Source organism: Drosophila suzukii, chromosome 3, assembly GCF_043229965.1.
Source record: "Drosophila suzukii chromosome 3, CBGP_Dsuzu_IsoJpt1.0, whole genome shotgun sequence".
Classification (NCBI taxonomy): domain Eukaryota; kingdom Metazoa; phylum Arthropoda; class Insecta; order Diptera; family Drosophilidae; genus Drosophila; species Drosophila suzukii.
In genome coordinates, this window is record NC_092082.1 from 88,149,849 (window position 1) to 88,168,796 (window position 18,948).

The window sequence follows — 18,948 nt, forward strand, 5'->3', positions numbered from 1 at the left end:
ACACTTTGGCGGGTCTCCAAAAGGGCGGCCGAGAAGAAAATTGCGCGCGAGAAGAAAAGTGGCAAAATGCGTTGAAGAAGCTCTCAAATAATTTGCGTTAGGCATCGCACGTCACAGGAAAGTTTTTGAGGGCATGCTGGGTTGTTGCTTTCGATTCACCACGGGGCGATACGAAAAAATCAGTCGAAGTTATATATTTAAGGGTCTCGACTTTGGGATATCTATCAGAAAATATCTTGTGGAATTTCCTACAATCTTTGTTTACTAAGAGTGTTATACCTCTTTATGTCTCTAAGTTATCTAAAGTACGTGAGTTCATTTGACTTTATCATTTACCTTTTAAGTTCCTCAAAAGAAGCATTCCTATCAAGTGGCAAGATAGTAACAAAAACAATGTCCCATTAAAATTAATATTCGCCATGTGCTGCCTTGCATTAGATGGAATACTTTGTATTATAGATGTAATCTTAAGTAGCTTTAAGTGTTTTCTACAATATCTTTTGCAAATTTACGACAATGTAAATCCTACACGTAAGCAACAGAAATCTTTATTGAACTATGAGAACATTTGGTAGTTTAATAAAAATGTATTTGTATAATTTTTATAGGCGTGAAAACAAAATAAGGTATACAAATTTTCTTATATATATTCTGTCTCCCTGTTTTACAATCCTTAAGGTGTAATATTTTGAATAACATAAATATACATTGAAATATATCTATATAACGACGATATAATGACGTGGTGATAAACTATTAGAGTTAAGTAAGATCAAGAATTTGATTCTCCTGAGAAGCGAGTAGTATTATATAAAGAGTAAACATTCTTCATAGATAGGAACTGAGCATACCCTTGGATCCCACTATATTGCGATATTACAAAGTTGCTAAAAAGTAACGCTCTGTAGCCCCCTGCTACTAATTCTAATACGTATGACATTCAAGGGTAAAATATTTCATAATTCGCACATTTCTGGGGGATTTGGGGAACGCTAATAATTGCGTGCGAGTGTGTGTGTGTGCGGATGGGTGGGGGGGTGAGAGGGTGCTTGTACGTATAGAGGTGATGGTATTTGCGGTGGTATTTGTGCTGGGGTCTGTGTTTGGCTTCGGTTGGTTTTTGTTTGTTTACTCAGCACTCAGCTGAGCCGCAGGCCCTCGAGCACACACACCATTGTAGCGCTAATACTCACCTAAACACACACTCACGCATTCAAATGCATTTTCTTTTCATTTTGGTTTTGTATACATATATACTTTGTTTGTTTTTTTTTGCTTTTAGTACGTTTCTGTGTTTTTGTGGCGCTTCGTTTGCTGATAACACGTTCGTTGATAAAAGCGCGGGGGGGGGGTGAGGTTGGAATGGATTGCACGAGAAAGTAAATAGTATATTTACGCGCCGCTTAAATTTTAGCTTTTCCCCGTTTTTGGATTATGCAAAAGTGACTGGACTCTCGACGTATTTTAATTCGTTTTTATCCTGTGCGTTTTTTACAACCGGCGGCAATTCCGTTGCCGCGAAACGCGCACGCACACTTCCACTTCACTACTGAAAAGCAGCTGCTGCTCCCAGCTGGCGGGGGGCGTGGCAGGCGGCAGGGGGCGGTGGTGGGTGGCGGGTGGCCAGTGGGCGTGTCGAGAAACGGCCTTGCCTCTTGCCCACACGAGCTACGCAGCGCGAGTTCAACTTTAGCACTGAGCAGATAATTCTGTGCGGGACTGTCACTGTCGCCAAATAACAATCTAAATATCTCGGGGAGACTCTCGCTATAAGGTGGCTCTCTTTATAGGCGATAGCTCTCTCTCTCTATTGCGCTCTCTGCCCCTTGCTATCTCTCTTTCTCCACCTCTCTCTCTCTCTCTCTCAATCTCTGATTTGGGGGTCTGCAGCCTTTTTGGAGCTTTTTTCCAGCTCCGGCGCTTCGTTTTCGCTGCTCCAGTTCGCCTTGGCGCCCCGTTAACAACTGAAAACCGAAATTGTACCGCCAGCTGAAGCAGCTGGGCTTTGTTTACTGTTATTTGGCGCAAGCCACTCTCTCGCTCTCGCCTTTTTGGGGAAGAGAGTTTCCACACGCATTGGAGAGACCCACAGTGGCCCCAAAGTAATGAAGTGGTTGGGACGGTAAGTTCTATGAAGTTGTTACTTTCTCAAAGCAAATTATTATTATGAGGGGTTTTCTTTAGCTTCCTTAAAGCTCTATGCCACAGAAACCTTTAAAAACTATAAATAAAAAATTGCATATAAATACTATGCTTTATAATATTTAATTACCGTAATAAAATTAGAACACATTTCTTAGGAAAAAAAATCAATTCTTTATAAAGTAATAATACATTTTGATAATATAGAAGATCATCTATGCTATTCACTTATACAGGTTTATTGCATAAAACCACAAACCAACCAAACCCAAAATTTTCTTGTGTTTATGATGTTTTAAGATACAGTTTTAAGAACTTTGTAAGTTGCACAAATTATCCTCTTTAAATCTTTCATATTTTACCCACTGTGCACTGTGGGATCGGCGCAGGCGCCGAACTTGGCCTGGTCTAGTCTTTGGGCCTTCAGTTGTTGAGTTGAGCTAAAAGCCGCATAGTTGTTGCTGTCAGAGCTTCCTAACTCAATCTTGGAATGCCGTGACATTGAGTGGCCAAGGGGAAATGTTAGTAGACATATGTAAAAGCCTACTTTTAGGCGATGATTTCAAATTTAACATTAACTACCCGAAAAACCAGTAAGTAACTAGGGACAAATATAATTTTGATCAGCTAAGAAACGCTCAAATATATTAAAAAATAATGTTTTCATTTTGTAAAATGTAAGTTACGTTTTTTTATTATTATTATTATTTTTAAGATATCTCAACTCTTCAAAAAAAATAGATAAGTATAATCGCAAACATTAAATATTAGTCTGTTTACAAAGTATTTATGGATCAATGTAGCAAAATACAAAGTACGGTGCTGAAGCGTTAAATGTTTTTAGAACTATCTAATTAAAAGTCCGCACCAAAACCAATTTCCTGTAAAGGAGAGTTAATCTCAGCCACTTTATGCAAACTAAATGAAGTGGGTGTCAAATGCAGAAGGGGGATAATCCCCTGTTTGATAACTTTCACATCAGTAGAACTCTCTTAATTTGGAGTTGGCTGGCTGCACTGTTGTGGTCTCCGTTTGACCAACTCCCTGCTCCTGCTCCGCCTGGGCATCCGCATCCGGAATGTCTTCCGCTTCCGGTTCCGCTTTCTCCTCCGCCACCCGCACCCCATCCTCACAAACGGCGATGGGCTGGCGCTCCAGCAGGGGGCGTGGCAGGCGGCCCAGGAAGGCCGAGCAGTAGGTCCGGATGATCTCGCACTCGCCGGGCGTCCGGCTGACCACAAAGGCACACGTCTGGATGATGTCATGCAGCGTGTTGTCCATGTACTGGAACACCAAGTGCTGCTCCTCCGCCTCGCCATGCGTAACCACTTTGCCATGCAAACTGCCGGCGGGGCAAATGAAAAGCCAATTAGCGGATTACCAGGCACACGCGAAAACTCATCTCACCCAACTGGCTTTCCGGGAATTTTCATTTCCAGCTCCTCATATTTGCCCAGTACGTAGTCGAAACGCTCTTTGGCATCTGCGTCCTCCATCTGTGGGATTGAAAATTGGGTTCATTTAGGCGAAAAAGATTTCATTAACTGGGGAAACAAGTTAAAAAGAGTGAAAAACTGAAAATGTTGAATATTCCGTATAGTTGATATGGTCTTTAAAAGAATCTTTGTAAATTTATTTGAAACTTGAGAAATGTGGTATCCAATAATTTGATCTTTTAAAGAAAATGTAAATGGATAGATATAAAATATTTGTATGTTTTTAACATTATAATGTTATTTATCAAATTGAAGTCACTAAAATTTGTAAGCCAGAATGTAAATATCAATCATATACATATGTTGTGGGCCACAAACAAATCAAGGACAGTAAAACGAAATGGATATAATACTCACATCTTCAATGCAGTGATTGGGTGGAATGCATATCGCAAACTGTAAATGGTTTTTAAATTATAACAAATATAAATACTCAAATATTTAAGCTCACTACAACGTTAGACATAGAAATAAATCCCAGATACAGCAGCAAAAATCTGTATAGATCCATGGCTCAACCGTTCGCTGATCAGCCAAAAGCAAACTAATTCAAAAATCAGAGCTGGTCAGCGGATCGCAAATACAATCGCGAAATATGAATATAAAATATTCTCGTTCATTGTTCTCGCTTCGCTTCGGTGTAAGATGTGACGTCATGATAATTAGAAAATACAAAACAAAAACTATACATTAGCAAACAATTGGAGATTCATAAAATCACGTAAATCTCACACGCAAAGCTACCAATTATTCATTAACATATTTTGCACTCAAATGAATATTTGTCACTCAAATGAGTTGTTTTTGGCTAAATTTAATTGACGCATATTTGCAGCCAAAAACACATTTATTTGCACTCGAGTCTACGCAAATATCTCCAAATTGCATTTATTATGTGTCTAACAAAAGGGCAAGCTGCATAAATTCTTAGCTAATTGGGATGATCTAGAGTAAATAAATATCAGGGAGCTATAAAAACGCAATGCATCTGGAACAGAGGATCATTGTCCAGAACAAGTTCAAGTATTCGTATTGCAAAAAGGACCGAAAATGAGAGTTTTCATATTATGGAGCTGGTTAATTTTGACCATTTTTGGCTTGGCATACGGTTCAGGATCATCGAGTTCCACATCGTCTTCTGCAGTGCAAAGTTCGTCCGAATCCTCGTCCACAGAAGTCTCCAGTTCCACCTCGTCCACGGCTGTTTCTAGCTCCAGTTCTACTTCGTCTACGGCGGTTTCTAGTTCTACGGCGGCCACCGATCTCTCCAGTTCCACGTCTTCCAGTTCATCCAGCTCATCCAGTTCTTCCACCACCAACAGCCCCACCTCCAGTTCAACATCTTCAAGCTCCACTGAGTCCTCATCCGTGGCTCCTTCGGCAGAAACAAGTGCTCTAAGCAAAGATACCTCCTCATCCGGGGTAACAAATACTGATACTGATACTGCGACTAACAACAAAAAGGATTCTAAGAGAATGGCGGCTAGGAGAAAAGCGGCTAGAAGAAAGGCGGCCAAAAAAAGGGCGGCAAAACGAAAGGCTGCCAAAAAGAAGGAAAAAAGAAGGAGAGCTGAAGAGCGAAGGCGTCAGAACCGACGATCCGCCTAAGAAATATCTCCAACAACGAGACCATTTACAATTCTGAAATGGCAAGCTAATTTTATGGAATTGTTTTTACTTAAACTTATAAATGACAATTTGTACAACAATAAAATCCCACAGAGCATTCCAAAAATATGCCTTGTTATTATATATAAAGGGCTGGGAATTTTAGAATTTTTATTTTGTATCTCTGTTAAGTTTATGAAATGGTGATAACTGGTCTTTGCCTTCATTAATCCCTAAAAATCTCTGCAAAACTAATAAAAACAAAGGAACACCTATAGAACAGCTAAGTTTTCAACCTTCAACCTGCAAGTTAGAAACTATTCGCAGATGGCACTTATCATCTTGAGGATAGAAAGTTAATAATAAACTGTATTCAAGGTTATTATCAACGAAAGCTTTCCAGTTGTATTATTCTTCTAATAATATAAGCACTGTTGGTAAAATGGAAGAATTAAAAAAAAACCGATAGTTGGCAAATTCTTAACAAACAATCTAGAACTTTTGTAGAAACAGCTGCGTACATTCTGCCAATAATCGTTGGGTAGGTTGAGCCTCCCGACCTCGATCGACCCACTATAAAAGCCTTTAAAAAAGACGACACCACCATCAATCAACTAACCCCAGTCAGCAAATCCACAATGAGATCAGCCACTATTATCTTCAACATCTTCGTCCTGGCAGCCTGCCTTCTAAAAAGCAGCGAAGCGGTGACCTGCAGCGCCGCCCCCAATGTCGTAGGATGCATCGACTGCACCACCGATCCCACCAACGCGGAGTGCGTGGCCGAGGCAGCCGCTAACGCCACAACCACCAGGCCCATCTCCACGGGCGGAAACCGGAAGATTGTTACCATAAGCGACCTGAACTACTCCGTCACTCGTCGCGTCCGCCTCAACAACACCTCATCCCCATCCACCAATCGCAATGGCAGGAACAACGGAAGACGGGTCACCAGAGGGAACTCCAACCGTAGGAACAACAATTCCAGGCGGGGAAACTCCAGAAATAATCGGGGAAACTCCAGAAATAATCGGGGAAACATTCGTGTTCGTGTTGGTTAAAAATGTAAATGACTATCAATCAAATAAATAAAATTGGACAAACTTGAAAATATAAATTATTGTTTTATTTATGATATAACTGATATCTTACATATATATTATGAAATTTTCTTAAACTTCACGAAAAACACAATGTTTTACAAACCCTAATGTACCATCCAAATTTTCAGATTAAGATTTCAACTTTAAAGTCAAATATTAAAGGTCAACTGATTTACTTCAAAGCATAAAAATCTACCTACTGGAATGTAATTATTTTCATGTACTGGAAGTTTTTGACTATGGGTTCAAGAAATTAACATGGAACACAGTTCGAAAAAGCGCAATTTGTTTTAAGTTGGGGAGATAAATTTCTCTTCAGGCATAGCTCGACGAAAATTTAAACTGATACTCAAATGATATTTGCCTGAACTTCGCTCCTCAAAATTAAATTGACTTACAACCGATTGCCAAAAAGAACGCTATGTTTTCAGCTGAAAGAAAAGATAAAAATAATAAATATATAAATAAATATAATTTTACAACAAACTTAAGGTTATTAACGTAGGAAGATAAGCAACAACCACATTGCATAAATAATTTCTTAGGATATATTCCCTAAATAAAACCGAAAGGCATACAATTTTGTCTCAGCACTTTATTAAAAGCCAGATTCCCAACCGATAATAATTGTTCCTAAAATGTCATATAAACTCTTCCTTCTTTGGGTGGTGCCGGTGGTGTTTTTGCTTTGGCGGGTTCCATTGACGCGGATGGCACGAATGTTCGTATATCGCAAATTGCTTATAGTAAAGTTCTTCGTGGTGGTGGGCACCACTGTGGTTGTTGTGGCGGTTTCGTTGCTTTGTAAAAGGTCAGATGCCAGGAGGAGAATTACGAATTGGATGGTAGCTGCTCTCATCTTGGAACGTCTGATCTCGGGTTGCGCCAACCATCTGGTGGATTGGGCTCTTATAGGCACGCAGCTTTTCAGCCAAAGATTATTGCAAAATTTACGCAGCTGGCTCTTAGAAATTATTTGCTTATTTGCAATAACGATTGGAAAGAAAAATATATTGTTGATTAAAATATAGCATTACACACTTAAATAAATTGTTGGGAATACTTTATCATTTTATGAGGTGAATTTTTTGTTGTAATGTTTTTTTAAGAAACATCGAATTTCCTAGAACATCATTAAACATAAGTATTATATTATATTTTCTAACGGTTGTTATTCAAATAAATTTAATATGACACTGACTCCAATTGCATTTTAATATTACTTATTTTTGAATAGCGCCCAAATTCGAGCAACGAAATCTTTACAATCTCTCTGGCTTGTTTCCTACCAACCAGCTTTCCACCAACGACAATATCATCCCAGATCTATAGCATATCTGATCGAAAAGATGTGATGCAGCTTGTATTTAACTAACTAACTTCTTAATAAGAATGGAATAACAAAGATACTAAAAGCTTTTTGTGCTACTTCTTGCGTGGTATTTTGACAGCTGTAGATATTTGGCAATATGAAAATTGCCATTCTATCGATTTGTTGGCGCAGCTGTCGACCGTCCTCACAAAAGATCCATGAACTGTACAAGTGGTATAAAAGCCATCGCTGAAGATGCAAAGATTATCATCCCAACACATCCGTTTGAACTGATATCAACTATGCGGACAACCACTTTGCTTTTGGGCCTGGGCCTCTTGGTTCTCTGCTTTTCGAGCTACAGCAATGCGGCTGATGATCCGACCACTCCAACTGATGGCAGCACCACCCCCACTGATGGAAGCACCACTCCCACTGATGGCAGCACTACTCCCACAGATGGCAGCACCACTCCCACTGATGGCAGCACCACCCCCACTGATGGGAGCACCACCCCAACTGATGGCAGCACTACCCCAACTGATGGCAGCACCTCACCTACAGATGGCAGCACCACTCCCACTGATGGCAGCACCACCCCCACTGATGGGAGCACCACCCCAACTGATGGCAGCACTACCCCAACTGATGGCAGCACCTCACCAACAGATGGCAGCACCACTCCCACTGATGGCAACACCACTCCCACTGATGATAACACTTCTCCGTCGACTGGAGGCAGTACCTCTCCCTCAGCGGGTGTTGCCACAAGTCCTGTGACAGGAAGCAATAACAATAGGAATGCTAGTAACCGCCGAAACCGCCAACGTCGCCAGCGGGCACGACGTCAACGTCGCCGTCAAAATCAACGCAGGAGGAACCGCCGGAACCGCAGGAATAATAGGATCACCAGGAACGGCTGAGCGGTCATAATTGGGTTTATTAATTTACTCAAAGAAAAAAAGCATTAATAAAAGGAATTCCTAAAAAGTCTTAAGTTCAGTTTTTCTGAAAACAACTATTCTGAATTGTTTCATATCCCACTTGCTCTATAAGTGATCCATAAATACAGCTGGTGATATGACATCTGAAAACAATCTTAACCTTGCCCGTCATATGAATACATCCAAGTTTTCAATTCAAATTTTCATTTCACTTGAACTTTGATATTGAAATGTTTCGGATTAGATTTTCTATCACTTATGCACACAGACTCGTCAGTTTAATAGACTCATTTTAACGCAAAACTTGATTGTCCATTAAAGCACTTTATTTCCTTTGACCTATTGAAATGTAGAAGTCATAATAATTCCTGTTTTATACCCACTAAAACAGGTTAGTCCACAATCAGTAGAAATTATTTATCACAGATCAAAGTTTGTTTATTATATAAATGTAAATTTTTCAGGGATTCACCGAAATATATAATATATCTGGAAGATTCATTGGCCAACTTTTTTGGAAATAACAAGTTATATGACAATTATTTGACTAAAACCAAGGAACTCGGACTACCAGGTGGTGTCAATCTCAGCTTCATCCTTGCACTGGATCTTAATATTGGTGCTTTCACCCTTTTCCAGCAGCCATGGTCTGTCCCAGATCTTCACGGTACACTCCTTGTTGTCAGATCCGTTGGACAGTTCCACCTCGAATTTGTACAGAGAACCGGCCACCAGTTGGCTAGTTGCAGATGACACATTCACCACTCTGGAATTAATAAGATTTTGAAATTATAAATCCAAAAAATCGTAGTTATATTCGTTAAGTATAAAAGATTTTTAAAATTTGGCATTACCATGATAATGTATACCATGTATTTTGCGTTTTATGTCACAGTTCTCACAAAAACTTAATAACAGACCTCTGCTTTTTGCAATATGATATCACCATCACCAACATTTCCAATGTTGTTTTTATCGCTATCTAAAAGAAAATTGAAAATTATATATTCTTACTCGTATTTGGGACCATCTCCTGCTGCAAGTTTGGTGAGGGTGTTGGTCAGAAGATCCTTTGCCTTTGCCAGATCATCTCCCTCTAGGGGCTTTGGAGCACCTAGAGGCTTCCTCTGCAACACACAATTATTATAATTAAAATAATTCATACATTAAATATAAAAATCAGTTAAATCTCACACCGAAGGCAACGGCTAGGGTCAAACTCAGAACAAAGATCACTTTCACGGCCTGCATTTTCGTAGAAACACTTTTTTCAAACTGAGTAAACACCGCGCTTAGAGACCGCTTTTATAGGAAACCGATATTGTCGGAGAATTTGGCGAGAATATTTCTTTATTTATTCGCGATTAGCACCAACCGGCCGCTAAGGAAAGAGAGGAGCTAGTGTGCATTTAAACCTGAACCCGGCGACAATGAAGCGGCTCGTTTAGCATCTTTTTACTTAATTTTAGTTTATTACCTTCTATTTTAATTTGCTTTTGGGCTTGACTGCGGTTTTATGATTTTATTTTACTTGTTTGCCCAGGTCAGGAGTGGTTTCGACTTCGATTCATCATCACCGCACGGTAATGCGTTTATTTAAGGAGATCTTTGTGTCAACAGTCACAAAGAACTCACAGTAAAATAAATACACAACAAGACAACTTTATTATATAAACAGCTCAGTTCGTTTTTTAAATTTTTCTTTTTTTACCACGGTATTGTCAGTCGATCCATTTGTCAGCTTTTGAGTTCTGATCAGGGTGGATGAAAACCAAAACATACATATACAATATTATTATCAATAAAATTATTTCATTTCGTCGTTGTGATATACATTATATTTATTTAAAAAATTGAAAAACGAGTGTGGGGAAACAAGTCCAGATATTTGCGACAAATCGTAAGTACTTTACACATTACATATGGGCAATTCCAGAGCTGAGCAATAAAAATATCAGTTCGAAAAATGACCTTACTACAATGTGAATAACGCTCCGATAATTAAAGTTATATACTATATTTAAAAAATAAAAGTGGAAATCAAAATATAAAAGTATTAAAAAGCTTATTCTTGTCTACTTTATTGGGTGGGGCAACCACATGTATGGTGCTATTTCAAATAACGAATGGGTTACATATATGTTGCAAAAGTCGTGCCTTATCAAAAACCATTGTAGAACTATGTGGAACTGATAAGTTAACAAACTATATTAACAATAGAAAAGTTTGCTCTCTCGTGTTAAGAGAACAAACTCTATTTAAAACCACAAAGTAATTAAAGCTCAGAGGGCATTATATTTTGTAACATCCAACGCCCCATCCAATGATATCGACGTTGACTAGTTGAATTCACACAGTAGTGGAGAGAGAAAAAGAACCCGATTTATTATTTGAGATAAATAAACAAACTGGTTCTGACAATACAACTGGTTAACCAATAACGAACTCGCAGGTATCATGGTTTTTTAACCTACTTTATGGACCTGTTCAACCCTAATCCAACCTTTTCATGGCCAGTTTGAGTGTAAGAATAGGGGAGTCACCCTAGGTAGGGCAGAAACTCCTACATACATACCATTTTAATGACTGCTAACAAAGTAGGAAAACCATTTCAGGTAAACTGTAATATAATACTTATGTATTTCGTAGGAATATATTTGATACCTCAAACATATACATATTTCACAGGTTATTCAGTCCTATATTATTTTAAAAAGTGCGGTCGAGTTCTCCATCTTCACCGGCAATCTTGATCTTGATGTTGGTGCCGTCTTCTTTTAACCAGGGCTGAGTCCAGATCTTAACAGTAGCCTGCTTTTTGACGGATCCATTATCCAATTCGACCTCGTAGGTGTTGAGAGTTCCAGCCACAACCTGACCCGTCACGGAGATCACTTTAATTACCCTTCAAAGAGAGTACCCAACATATTAGGGTAAGTTCCAGTCGCAACATAGACCTAACTCACTTGTAGATGGGACCATCTCCGGCGGCCAACTGGGTGAGGGTGGTATTTAGGAGATCCAGAGCCTCCTTTTTCCTATCCCCCTCCAACTGGGTGATACCTCCTACAATTGGTCCGGTGGACATGGCTATGGCAGCAAAGTTTAACGAGGTATTCACAAAGAAATGTAAAGCTATATTACTCTTTTCATGTTCCGGTCTCAACGATTGAGAACCGACTACTGAAGCTTTTTGTAAAGTAAAAGCTTATATGGTTTCAGATAACAATGGAAATGAGAAATATGATGAGTAAGAGAGGCAATACGATAACAAAGAAAATACATTAAAAGCCACAAGTTCTGATTTTTATTCCAAAATTAAAAACGATATTTATCATTAGTATATTGCAATTACTTAGTAATTGAACACTGAATAATAGAAACAAATTTTTAATGGAGCTACCTAATTTGTAACTATTATATTCAACGTTTCTGAAAACCCCAAGTATAGTAAACAAAATTTGGTCATTAAAAAATTGGGGTTTTACAGCCATGAGCCTTGTTTATTTTCAAGTGAAACCTTTTCTTAGGAATTTCTTTATAAGTTCTTTATAAGCCGTAAACACGACTGTCTAGTGAAAACAACCTTTACCAGGTGCGGTCCAACTCGCCATCGTCACCGGCGCACTTGATCTTGATGTTGGTGCCGTTCTCCTTCAGCCAGGGCTGGGACCAGATCTTCACGGTGCACTGCTTCTTGTCGGATCCGTTGTCCAGCTCCACCTCGTAGGTGTTGAGGGTTCCAGAAACAGTCTGGCCGGTAACAGAGGTCACATTAATTGCCCTGAAATCGAAAGACACACAAAAATCAGTGTTAAGCTACAATCAGATGTTAAACATATGTTAGGATCTCACTTGTAGCTGGGACCATCTCCGGTGGCCAACTGGGTCAGGGTAGCGTCCAGGAGAGTGAGGGCGTCCTTCCTGCGGTCTCCCTCCAACTGAGAGACTCCTCCGACAACCTGCTCATCGGCATGGATGGCAGCCAAGCCCATGAGAACCAGGCCCAAGAAGTACAACGATTTTACTCCGGTCATGTTGATTGCTCGACGAATGAGAGAAAACTGATGAACAACCCGCGATGTGGCCCATTTTTATACCTGCCATCTCCGTGGGAGATCAACAATGGAAAAATACAATGGCCAGATGGCATTAGGGGTATATAAGGCTGGAGATCGCAACTATCAATGCTCTACATTTTCAAAGAAGAATACAAGATAAAATTAATATATAGAAATAAATAAATAACTAAATAATATATAATAAGCTAGGGTATTGAAAGGTCAAGCTTTTTCATTGGTTCTTCTCTAAATGTTGATAGTTTCGGTTCAAAGGTCCACCCGTTTAAATTAGCATATATTTACATTATACTATATATTATTTTTGCTAAATTAAAAACAGACAAAACCGTTTAGATTATTCTATTTAGGGTCATATAACCCATAGGCGTTAATTAATTGGTTTTTCAAATGGAGAAATGGGTACCTCCCAGAACCTAGTAATCTTTAGTTTAGAGAGTAGTGGGGGTTTTGTTTGAAAAGCTGTGCAAATAAGCCAAAAAGCAAACAACACTCGGCTCTATTCATTTACTATTAGTATACTCATATACATATTTATAATCATGGCTTCAAAGCGAACCAAGACATCTGGTTTGCGGGAAAATCACCTCTTATCATTGTTACTATGAGCATATTCTAAAGAGGTAGGTCGATATGAATTGAGACAAACAAGTTCCTATGTATATGTAATGACATAAGTCATTTCTATATTTTAGCTATTACATAAAAAATGGATTTGTTGCATTTATTTGCCTAACCATTTGTCATGTTTAGCGCCTATGACAGCGATTTAATAACAAAGCTCAATTAATTATAATTACATTGAGGTAATGTTTAACTTTAAAAAAAGTAAATTAAATTTGAAAGTGGATAATTATGACGGCTCTTGTATAATTGAAAAGAATCTAATTTCTACGAAAATTGTTACATAATTGATCACATTTCGGAGAATTGAGCACGCACTGTGTTGACAATCTTTTTTTGGCCACGTAAATTCGTAGGAAAGTCACCAATAATAACAGGGTGCGATTTTCTGATACATATTTCAAAAACTATCAAACATTACATAAACGTATTGTTCGGAGCAGATCGCCAGCGCCTAGTCATGCGCGCATAGGTGTACGACGGCACCTGCATCGCTCTCTGCTTATCTTTCGCCTTCTTTCTTATACCCATAAAGCTGTCGCTTATCTATTCAGCAACTACTTTGTAAGCCTGCATATGTCTATATGAAGATCTTGGAGCCAAGCTTTTTACACATTCACAGTCCGTCTGCCGCTCCGAATAAAAGCTATACATTTTAATATAACCTATTCGTGCGTTATTAATTATAAATATAAGGGTGGCATATTTGTTGTCTTCCCCATAAACATTTGGTGACCCCGACGTGATAGCAGTTTTTATCGGAGTCTGCAGCTCGGTCTCGCGATTGTTTAATATAGTTTAAACAAACGCTTTGTTTCGCTGTCGTTATCGTGCATTCGGGCACAAACATACGAACACACATACATACATAAGTGCATATAAAAGTGAACAGCCGGCCGTTTGATTTTTTGTACATTTGGCGCTGTGGAAAAGCACCAAATTTGTGTTGTGCAAATAATTCTTAACAAAGTGAATCGCATTTAATCTTTGTTAATAGCGCATATTACATATATACATGTACATATAGCCATACATACATTCGTTTGCCAGTTACATAATCCGCTGTTGCTAGGCAGGCAATTTATCGGCAAGAACAACAACAACAAAGTTAAAGGTTCCGTTGCATCTCGGCGACGCTTGTTAACCTTCACGTTTTCGCGGTAAAGGGTATACGGTGTTTTGTGCCTCTAACGCGGTCGGACATTTTACTTTCCTTCATTTTCATTTCATTTTTTTTTTTTCTTTCTCGTAATTGAAAAATGTCTGATACGGAAAACTCGGTTCGGGCTCAAAATGAATCCACAAGTGACGTCGACTACTACCGAGTCAAAGCCCAATCTATTTTGCGGCAAATGAGCTCGATGAAATGCTATTTAAAAGCTGATGCGGTTAATCAGTTTGACGAATCTGATTTGCTGGCGCGAATGGAATGGGTCAATTCCTTAAACCAGGCATTTGATTCTGCGCAGACATCGTTGGAAAGACTGGACTTTGCAGAGATCTCGAGCGACCATCGGATTGAATTTGCTGAAGTCTTCATGGATGTGAAGGCGAAACTAAGCCGAGGCTTGGCGGCTCATCGCAAGTCACAATTGCCGGCTTCAACCGCTGCAAATTCAACATCTATTGACATAACTAATAATGCGGATCTTTCTTTTCGATCTAGAAAGCCTCGGTTGCCAAATTTGGAAATTGTTCGTTTTCATGGATCCTACTCTGAGTGGCCGGATTTTCTTGCGACTTTCACTACGGTCATCGGAAATGATGATGAGCTAAGCGACATTGAAAAATTACAATATTTGCGTTCGAGTTTGGGCGGCGTGGCTCTGGAAACCATACGATCGCTCGAACCCTCGAATGCTAATTTTAAAAAGGCTATGAATTTGCTGGTTAATCGATTTGATAATAAAGTTTTACACTTTCAGGCACATGTTCAGGCAATATTCGGTTTAAAGGGTGTCGAGAAGGGATCTTCGAAGGGTCTTCGGGAGCTGAGCGATTGCATGAATTCGCATCTGCGCGCAATTCGAACCCTGGCCAATACGCAACAAATTTTGGATGGACTTTTAATTCACATCGTCACTCGGAAACTGGATCAGAGGACGCGGGAAAAATGGGAAGAGGATTTGTCAATCACTGAGCTGTCTACCTGGGATGCTATGGAGTCGTTTTTGGAAAAGAGGTGCAGGATGATGGAAAACTTGGATCAAGCCTTGGTAACTCAAACACCAGGCCAACAGGTGGGAAAAAACTTGCACAAATATAACCAAAATACACTTATTGCATCTGCTACTAACTCAAATCATTTGACATGCTTATTTTGCGATGCACGGGATCATTATTTGCCAAAGTGTCCTCGATTTTTAAATTTGAGTCCGAATCTTCGATATAGAGAAGCAAAGAAGTTGCACCTTTGCCTCAACTGTTTGCGCAAGGGGCATAGTTTGCAGCAATGCAAGTCGACTCACTGCAAGTATTGTCGCATGAAGCATCATTCATTATTACACATGAACCATGACCCATCCGCAACATCAACCTCATTTTCATCTCCATCATGCGATCCATCCTCGAGCTCTCCGCCATTACCATCTTCTTCATCAGCATTAGTATCATGTTCGCATACATCATCGCATCCTGATCATCATTTACCAAGCCCTCCACCCAAAGCCTTAAATATTTTGCCGATCGACTACGTGTTGCTTCCAACTGCTATTATCTACGTCAGAAATAGAATTGGAGCATTTATGCCTTGCCGAGCAATTTTAGATTCGGCCTCCCAGCTAAACTTCATAACCTCTCGCTTAGCCAGCCAACTAAACTTGAATCACAGAAGATCGCAAACGTCGATTTCTGGGATAGGAGAATCTTCCATGATCTCTGATAAGACTGTCGATATTCTTGTGCAATCACGGGATGCAAGCTATCGAGCGGCATTCACAGCGGTTGTGACTCACAGTATTACTGATTATCAACCCCATTTCAATATAAATGCAACATCGTGGAGGATACCGCAAAACATTTCACTCGCTGACCCTAATTTCAATCAATCACAACGAATTGACCTTTTACTCGGCGCTGGGTTGTTTTTCGAAATAATTTCTATGGGACAAATTCATTTGGATAGGGCTTTGCCAACTCTTCAGAACACCAAGCTTGGTTGGATAGTCTCTGGAGGGTTATCATCGAACATGCCAACTCATAAGTCGGTTTTACAAGCCAGCATCAAGGACCCAGCTGATTATTCCGATGACACACTTTCCGCCATTGTTAAGCGATTTTGGGAAATTGAGGACTTCACTTCGTCTAAGCCATCTTTATTGCCGGAAGACTTGCGATGTGAGCAACTTTTTACTGAAAATTGCATTCGACTTGGAAACGGCCAATACTCTGTTCGTCTCTTGACCACTTCCGGATTCGAATCTTTAGGTGATTCTTATTGCTTGGCTCGTCGTCGTTTCAAGAGTTTGGAAGCTAAATTAGATAGAAACCCAGCCCTGAAAGCTCAGTATTCAGCATTTTTGAGGGAGTATATCGACCTAGGTCACATGTCTCTTGTAACTAAGGAACCGCCAGAAACACAATTCTTTTTGCCCCATCATTGCGTACATAAGCAGGAAAGCACGAGTACAAAGCTTCGTGTCGTTTTTGATGGATCTGCTAAAACAACTTCTGGTAGCTCTCTGAACGACTTACTTCTGGCAGGACCAACAATTCAACAAAAAATCTTCAATATACTGCTTCGCTTTCGATTTTTTAAAGTTGCCCTTTGTGGAGATATCTGCAAGATGTACCGTTGCGTGCGTGTTTCGTACCCGGATGATTTCTTGCAGTGCATCGTTTGGAGAGAGAGCTCCAGGAAAGAATTGAGTGTTTTTAAATTGAACACGGTGACTTACGGAACCAAGCCAGCTGCCTTCTTGGCTATAAGGGCCATGCATCAACTCTCTTACGATGAGGAGGAATCATTTCCTATTGGAGCAAAAATTGTTCGTAGAGATTTCTATGTGGATGATTTAATATCTGGTGGGGACTCAGTTGAGGAGGTGAGAGAAATTCGTCGTCAGGTGAAGGAATTACTGTCGCGAGGCCACTTTCCAATTCGCAAATGGTGTTCGAATGAGTCAGCAGCCCTGAAGGGAGAGTCTGAATGCGACAAGGAGCAGTTAATCAAATTTCACGATGGATCGGATGTCGCCAAGGCATTGGGACTAGTCTGGGATCCATCTTCTGATCAGCTCCTATTTCATTTTTCTCAACTGCCAATCAATCAACGACCCACTAAGCGGGTTGCATTGTCGACGATTGCCAAATTCTATGATCCACTCGGTTTAATAACTCCTATTATCACAAAATCTAAGATTTTTCTGCAATCTCTATGGAGTGCGAACGTGGATTGGGATGATGCACTGCCAGAGCCCATTCTTTCGTCATGGGGGGAGTTGACCTCACAGTTATCGGTCGTACAGAACTTAAAATTCCCACGATTCGTACTGCAACCAAGGGCTTCCGTTGAGTTGCATGGATTCTGCGATGCTAGCATGTCAGCTTATGGAGCGTGTCTATACTTGCGATCGGAGACCAATGGAGAATCGAAAGTCCATCTGCTCTGTGCCAAGTCAAGGGTAGCTCCATTGAAGGCCTTAACAATTCCAAGATTAGAACTTTCCGCAGCGCTTTTATTGGCTGAGCTAATCGTAAACGCCAAGGAAGCCATAGATTTCGATTGCACCTTTCATTGCTGGTCGGACTCGTCCATTGTGTTGGCGTGGATTCGGCAACCTCCGAGGGAGTTTAACGTTTTCGTATCAAACAGAATCGCGAAAATTCAGGAGATGACGAAAGACATGTCTTGGCATCACGTTCCTACAAACTTGAACCCGGCAGACGTCGTATCGCGAGGATGTACCCCAAGAGAATTGTTGGAACATTCCCTTTGGGCTAACGGGCCTCCATTCCTTCTGCAAGGCTCGTCAAATTGGCCGTCCCTGCTAGACTCAGTAAAGGATCTTCCAGAGCGCCGTTCTGTGGCTCTAATTGGGGCCGTTTGCATAGACAGTTCATCAAACTGCAAATTCCTCAACTCTTTCGATAAGTTGCAGCGCGTATTTGCATACATTTATCGATTCATTTCAAATTGCAGAGCCAAATCTGCGCCGTTAAAAGGTCGACTTTCGGTGGAGGAGATCAACTCTGGAACTGTACTTCTTCTGAGGAGCATCCAACAGGTTAACTTGGCGAAGGAGTATGGATCTCTTAGCCAGGGCAAGCCGTTTCCACAGAAAAGCAAGCTGGTTTCGCTTAGACCTATACTCGGCTCCGATGGGTTACTTCGCGTGGGTGGAAGGCTTCAGAACGCAAACTTGGACTACGACACGAGGCATCCGATACTGTTGCCCAAGGATCATCCAGTCACCAAGGCGATCATCGTTTATTATCATGAGAAATATTTGCATGGAGGATCGCAGGCGCTGCTTGCCGCATTACGGCAAAGGTACTGGCCGATTGGAGGCCGCAAGTTCGTCGCCAGCGTTATCAACAAATGCGTCCGATGTTTCCGAATGAAGCCTGTTACTTGGGAGCACGTCATGGGTAGCCTTCCAGCAAATAGAGTGCAGCCTAATCCAGCTTTTCATACCACAG

At 40.3% G+C, this 18,948-nt stretch overlaps 6 protein-coding genes across 6 annotated transcripts in view; 2 read left to right on the plus strand and 4 right to left on the minus strand.

The window, feature by feature from the left end:
- His4r (Histone H4 replacement) overlaps positions 1-18,948 on the plus strand; it is a 267,260-nt gene that overhangs the window by 174,467 nt on the left and 73,845 nt on the right. The window lies entirely within an intron of this gene.
- LOC108020174 (uncharacterized) lies at positions 2,908-4,066 on the minus strand. The gene is made up of 3 exons (XM_017088277.4): positions 3,996-4,066; positions 3,550-3,638; positions 2,908-3,484 (listed from the first exon to the last, which is right to left on the minus strand). The coding sequence occupies exons 2-3, from the start codon at positions 3,636-3,638 to the stop codon at positions 3,121-3,123; spliced, it is 453 nt and encodes a 150-aa protein (XP_016943766.4). The 5' UTR covers positions 3,996-4,066; the 3' UTR covers positions 2,908-3,120.
- On the plus strand, positions 5,840-8,658 carry LOC108007068 (nuclear pore complex protein DDB_G0274915). Its single transcript, XM_070995548.1, has 2 exons — positions 5,840-6,304; positions 7,829-8,658. The coding sequence occupies exons 1-2, from the start codon at positions 5,885-5,887 to the stop codon at positions 8,582-8,584; spliced, it is 1,176 nt and encodes a 391-aa protein (XP_070851649.1). The 5' UTR covers positions 5,840-5,884; the 3' UTR covers positions 8,585-8,658.
- Positions 9,019-10,021, minus strand: LOC118877889 (cystatin-like protein). Its single transcript, XM_036818307.3, has 3 exons — positions 9,800-10,021; positions 9,620-9,732; positions 9,019-9,371 (listed from the first exon to the last, which is right to left on the minus strand). Exons 1-3 carry the CDS (start codon positions 9,854-9,856, stop codon positions 9,173-9,175), a joined length of 369 nt encoding a protein of 122 aa, XP_036674202.3. The 5' UTR covers positions 9,857-10,021; the 3' UTR covers positions 9,019-9,172.
- On the minus strand, positions 11,222-11,801 carry LOC118877890 (cystatin-like protein). Its single transcript, XM_036818308.3, has 2 exons — positions 11,572-11,801; positions 11,222-11,510 (listed from the first exon to the last, which is right to left on the minus strand). Exons 1-2 carry the CDS (start codon positions 11,691-11,693, stop codon positions 11,315-11,317), a joined length of 318 nt encoding a protein of 105 aa, XP_036674203.3. The 5' UTR covers positions 11,694-11,801; the 3' UTR covers positions 11,222-11,314.
- LOC108020171 (cystatin-like protein) lies at positions 11,886-12,691 on the minus strand. Its single transcript, XM_017088274.4, has 2 exons — positions 12,461-12,691; positions 11,886-12,389 (listed from the first exon to the last, which is right to left on the minus strand). The coding sequence occupies exons 1-2, from the start codon at positions 12,640-12,642 to the stop codon at positions 12,194-12,196; spliced, it is 378 nt and encodes a 125-aa protein (XP_016943763.4). The 5' UTR covers positions 12,643-12,691; the 3' UTR covers positions 11,886-12,193.